Here is a 5,570-nt window from a genome sequence, read left to right as displayed (position 1 = left end):
CTACACCACAGTCGCCACAATTTCTATAATTGTTAGTAAAACAAAAAAAGATAAATAACATACAGTGAACCAAATAAAAAGTTGTACATTGAAGATACTCATCTTCAAAGTTGAATATCTCTGCCGTTAGTTTAGCTATTTAGGTAAAACTAAAAACAATTAAAACACAGATACTTCGGTTTCATTCCAACGATAAAGATTTATCTCAAATAACTACGCTTAGCTCTGAAACTTAAAAAATGCAAGGAAACTCTATTTTTCTAAACCAAAACCTTAGCCTACCTAGCTTACCTAGCAAAGTCTGCTGCCAAATTAAATATATACTAAAATGTTTGCCTTGCACAGGATAATGATTCAAAACGTGCGTCGCTAATAGTAAGGGAAAGCCTCGTGTACAATGTAAAAAAGTTGCTTTCACATCCTCCCCAGAGCCCTGACCACAACCCAATAGAGCATCTATGGATTTCCGTGGAAACTAAACTACGCGAGTGTCAAAACAGGAGCAAGAGAGACTTTAAAAGTCTCATTTAGGATATATGGAAGAATTTACCCCAAAATATTACCCGTATGTATTTGGCTCTTATAAATTTTGTTTGGCCGAACTTGTTCACCAATTTATTTGCTACATTTATTAGTTCTAATTTTGTAGATGATAACCCTACTGTGGATTTTAGTTTCTCTGCTAGTGTGAGTTCTACTAATTTTGGCTCCCTTAGACTTTCGTCTCACGATATTGCTAATGGCATTTTAAATCTATCAGCTTCTGCAAAACAAAATATTGATGGGCTCTCTTCAAGCTTTATAAAGAAGTGCCCTTCTTTGATCTCTCCTTTAAAAATTATTTTCAATAGGTCTCTAGCCTCCGGTATTTTTTATGATGAATTGAATTTGACTTCAATTACCCCTATTTTTAAAAGTGGCAGCAAAAGTGATGTCTGTAATTACAGACCCATTTCGAAACTTTCAACAATTTCCAAACTTTTTGAAGTTATCGTCAAGGAGAAAATGTATTTCGCAACAAAAAGTCTAGTCTCACCCAATCAACATGGTTTCGTCCCCAACCGATCTACAGTTACTAATCTAGGCGTATTTAGTGAGTATTGTATTGCAGCTATCTCGAACGGTTTCCAAGTCGACTGCATTTACACTGATCATGCCAAAGCATTTGATAGAGTTTCGCATAGTTTGTTGGTCAGTAAGCTAGCCTCACTGGGTTTCCACTCAGTATTTTTGCAATGGCTCAAATCTTATTTGTCGGATAGGAGCTGTGTGGTCTCTGTTAATGGTTGTTCTTCGGAATCTTTCATTGCCTCATCGGGGGTTCCTCAAGGTAGCATTTTAGGTCCCTTACTCTTTGTATTATTTATAAATGATGTGAGTTCTTGTTTTTCATTTGCTAAATTTTTGCTGTATGCTGACGATTTAAAAATTCTAAGTTAGAATATGCTTCTTTTATCCACTCAAACCTAATTAATAGGATTGAAAGGGTTCAAAAGGTTTTTCTTAAATTTGCCCTCAGAAATCTTAACTTCAGCGAGCCTATTCCATCGTATAAGTCTCGTTTGCTATTAATAGACCTTAAATCTCTGGAATCCAGAAGATTTTATCTATCTCTAACTTTTACGTTTAACTTAATAAATGGTGTGATCGATTGCCCTACGCTCCTAGAGCAGGTCAACTTCAATGTTCCTCTAAGGAATCTTCGCAATCCTCTGCCGTTTTAGGGAGGAAATTGTAAAACGGAGTATGCCAGAAATGCTCCTATTTCAAGAGCTTTAAACGAATTCAACACGATCTCGAATTCTATCGAACTGGATTTTTCTCTTCCAAAAAGTTTATTTATTTTATCTTTGATCTCGAACACGTATCGTCTAAGTACCTAATTTTTATCTCTAGTCTGTAAGGAACGTCTGTTTCATATGACTGCAATAAATTACAATTACAATTACAATTTGTGGTGTGGGTATTGATGTTGTTAAATCAAATGAGGGGCCTTCAGCTTAGAACCAACGCCGAACGGCATATTGTTTTTGTGAGACGCTTTTTCATGGCAGAAATTCACTCGGCCATTTGCCATTGACTGCCGAGGGGCGACTGCTTTTAGAAAAGCCGACCCGAGCGGGGTTTAGTAGCCGCCACAACAACAACAACAAAGGCTTTGTAAGTGAAACGTACCAGCAATCGAACCTGAATCCTACCGAAGGACAGTACGCACCTCTAACCACTCGTTTGGTATTAAAAACATGCAGATGAATAAATTTTGTACCCAACGCTTTCCTATTTGTGGTATTTTTTTGCACATTGTTAGTAGAGACATTTTACTTAAAAACGGGGTAAAGCATAGATATGCAGTGTTTCCATCAAGAATTTTAAAGCCATAAGTAGCAAAAAGCACTCTCCACAAAACGATAAGGCTTATCAACGAGCAGTTTTATTACAAACAATTGGATAATATGCTGGAATCCATACAACTCAACGATCAGGCCTTGAATTCAAGAACAGTATTTGACTTTATGAAGTAAGAATGGGCACTACTACATTCCAAATAGTACACTGATGTGGCATTCACATCATTTAAGGAACCATGTTTGGGTAAAACAATAATATTATTAGACTATTAATCAATTAAGGCGACATACCCTCTTTCCAACCGACCTCAACATTCACAATGAAAGTGAACAACTGAATAACTTCAGCTCTAACAAATATACTACAACGAAACAACCATCCACCTTTTATCGATCCATAAAAAAAAGATGGAACAACGCATATCAACGCCATTTATGGCGAGTTTAGTAATCTGTTAGGTTATGCTGGCTGACCGTAAGGGTTTCACATAGTAGTCTGTTAGTCTGAACATATTCTCGTGAAGCATATTAATTGTATGATTAAATCACATAAAAATTGTTATTTTTAATTAAATATTTGTATTGTTAAACGTGCAAAATGTTCCCGTGTCAATTTTATTTACCGGTTAAAACATTTTTTTTAAGCGCAGAATTGACCTGTTAAAGGCAATAAACACCTAAGGCTTAATGCCATAAAAAATACGCACATAAGAGGCGGTAGGCAAAGAAATATCTCAGTATTAGAGATTATTGTCTAATAATGGCTCGAATATAAAACTTAATTACTGTAAATAAATTGACATCAAATGTTGAAGGGCCTAATCACACTACACTATAGGCAAGTGAAAATGTATAAAACACTCACCTCACGTAATAATCCGAAAAGCACATCAGTAGATAATGAACGTTCATGCGCTTCATCCATTATAATGGCCGAATAGCCATCTAAATCGGGATCCCGTAAACTTTCACGCAATAAAATACCATCAGTCATGTATTTGATTACAGTCTTTTCGGAAGTGCAATCTTCGAATCGTATAGCATAACCGACTTCGTCACCTGTAAAGAAGCAGCAATTTCAGTACCAACAAAGGGATATATAAACACAATTTTTATCTTACCCAACTTAGTACCCATTTCATCGGAAACACGCTTCGCCACAGACATGGCTGCGACACGACGAGGCTGTGTACAACCTATCATGCCAAAATTGCTGTAACCATCTTCATGTAAATATTGAGTCAACTGCGTTGTTTTGCCGCTGCCTGTTTCTCCAACAATAATCACTACAGAGTTCTCTCTGATTACATTCAACAGCTCTTGGCGCACAGCGAATACAGGCAAAAATCTACGCTGCTCTAAAATGGTCTTTTTGCGTGCAAAATCACTCATCCCACCAGAATCTTGATCGCGCATATGTTCAGCGAATTTCTGGTCTTTTCGATAATCTGCTGTATCGGTATCCTTGTCGAATTTGGCATCTTCTTCGTCAATCTTCTTTTCAATACCCATGATATTACCCAATTTGGTACCACTCAATTCCCAATGCTTCTTTTGCGCTTTTCGACGTTCTTTTTGCTCTCGATACACACGTACCAGAGCGCTGCCTTTGCGCGCAATCAATGCCATATCTGAGGTGGGATCTTTAACGGGTATAACCGGTTCTGGTTGTTTAGTGAACACGATTCGCCCGTCGAGGAATGGTGGTATAATGTGGTGCACCAACAGATGAACGCGCTCCAATGCTTCCTCATCGAAATCTTCATTTACGTTGATGGACATAACAACGCCGGAAGTAAGCATTCGATTACGCTCCCATAATTCGTTATCTTTGTTAATTTGCCGTTGTTGTGCACTAATACGTTTGGTCCGCTTTTGTTCAATTATTTCTTCTCGTTTTCTGTAAGGAAGATATTCATTAGTTAAAATTAAACTAATATAAATTTTAAATTACTTGAAATATTCCGCATTGGCCCCTGTGAAAGGATTATTTTCGTCATCATATCCTTCATCAATATTATACCATTCACGATCTAGTCGGCGCTGCTCTTCTTCCCATAGATCACGGTCCTCTTCACTTTCACCCCACGGTTGGCGATTGCTTCGTCCAGTTGCGGGTGTCGCACCAGATCGTTTGCGGTCATTGGCCCATGCATTATAGTTATGGGCAGGTGTTGGTCTCGGTGTATCATCTTCACGTTCGTGACGAGAACGACCACGTGAACTACTTGTACCAATACCGCTAGTATTGCTGCTTCTTGTCGACGAATCGGGGCGATCTGAACTAGCATATGATTTGGGTGTAGGAAAGTCCCAGGATGATTTCTTTGATTGTGAAGGTCGGTCGGTGTCATCATCATCCCATGCACTGCCACTCACAGATATGTTCATCGGTGTTTGCGGCTCATCCTTAAATCTTGGTGTGCGCTCGCCGCTACGAACGGATGTTGCATCACCACGATTAGTTCTTTCAGAATCATTTTTACTGCGATCATGGCGATCTCTGTCTCTATTTCTGTCCCTATCACGATCCTTATCTCTTTCCCTATCACGTATGTATGCATACCGGTCTCTATCGCGTCGGCGTTCTCGATCTCGATCGCGATCACGACTAGATGAGCTTGAAGATGAACGATCTCTAGAATCATTTTTACTGTACTCACGAGTGGAATAGCGCATTCCTCCTTTAGTAGTGCGCTCTCGATCCCGCTTAACATGCTCACGCAAACGCTCCCGAGCCTCTTCTGACACACCCCCCGTATGTGATGGTGTTTCTACTTTAGGTTCCCGCAGTTGCCTATTCATTTTGTGAACGCTACTGGTATCGGGCTTTTTGAAAGCAAATTCATCACCAATAGATGTAGCGGAAACACCACCCTTACGTTCATCATCTTCATCGTTCTCATTATCTTTGAAGGATATTAACCGTTGTGCCTCCTCACGTTCTTTACGTCGCTGAGCAGCTAAACGATCCAAACCCAGTATAGACGGCTTTGGTAGTATGAATTTGCTATCGCTGCCTTCCTCTTTTTGTTTCTTAATAATCAATCCGCCACGAACGTTGCCAGAGGAACCTTCCAGTCGGTGCACACCAGCATCATCATCCTCCATTTTAGTTAATTCTTTTAGAAGAAATAATTTAATCAGTCGGTTTACAATTTAATTTACGATCACTTGATTGTGAAACGTTTATTCATTTTTGTTTGTAGCACACTGCTTGCA

The 5,570-nt window shown here is 38.9% G+C and overlaps 1 protein-coding gene across 1 annotated transcript; it reads right to left on the bottom strand.

The window, feature by feature from the left end:
* Positions 1-2,797: 2,797 nt before the first annotated feature.
* Positions 2,798-5,570, bottom strand: LOC118753854 (pre-mRNA-splicing factor ATP-dependent RNA helicase PRP16-like). The gene is made up of 3 exons (XM_036488728.1): positions 4,303-5,570; positions 3,470-4,248; positions 2,798-3,407 (listed from the first exon to the last, which is right to left on the bottom strand). The coding sequence occupies exons 1-3, from the start codon at positions 5,457-5,459 to the stop codon at positions 3,181-3,183; spliced, it is 2,163 nt and encodes a 720-aa protein (XP_036344621.1). The 5' UTR covers positions 5,460-5,570; the 3' UTR covers positions 2,798-3,180.

This window comes from Rhagoletis pomonella, unplaced genomic scaffold, assembly GCF_013731165.1.
Source record: "Rhagoletis pomonella isolate Grant_MI unplaced genomic scaffold, Rhpom_1.0 Rhpom_scaffold_02944, whole genome shotgun sequence".
Lineage (NCBI taxonomy): Eukaryota > Metazoa > Arthropoda > Insecta > Diptera > Tephritidae > Rhagoletis > Rhagoletis pomonella.
Note: the sequence above shows the minus strand (reverse complement) of the source record. Positions and strands in the feature narration are given on the sequence as shown.

What these genes read in the sequence shown, in the direction of transcription:
- LOC118753854 (XM_036488728.1), bottom strand. Translation starts at nt 5,459, where the DNA reads ATGGAGGATGATGATGCTGGTGTGCACCGACTGGAAGGTTCCTCTGGC. An exon ending in GCCAATGCGGAATATTTCAA is followed by an intron (nt 4,249 to 4,302) that starts GTAATTTAAAAT and finishes TCTTCCTTACAG; the next exon opens with AAAACGAGAAGAAATAATTG. An exon ending in TGAAATGGGTACTAAGTTGG is followed by an intron (nt 3,408 to 3,469) that starts GTAAGATAAAAA and finishes GCTTCTTTACAG; the next exon opens with GTGACGAAGTCGGTTATGCT.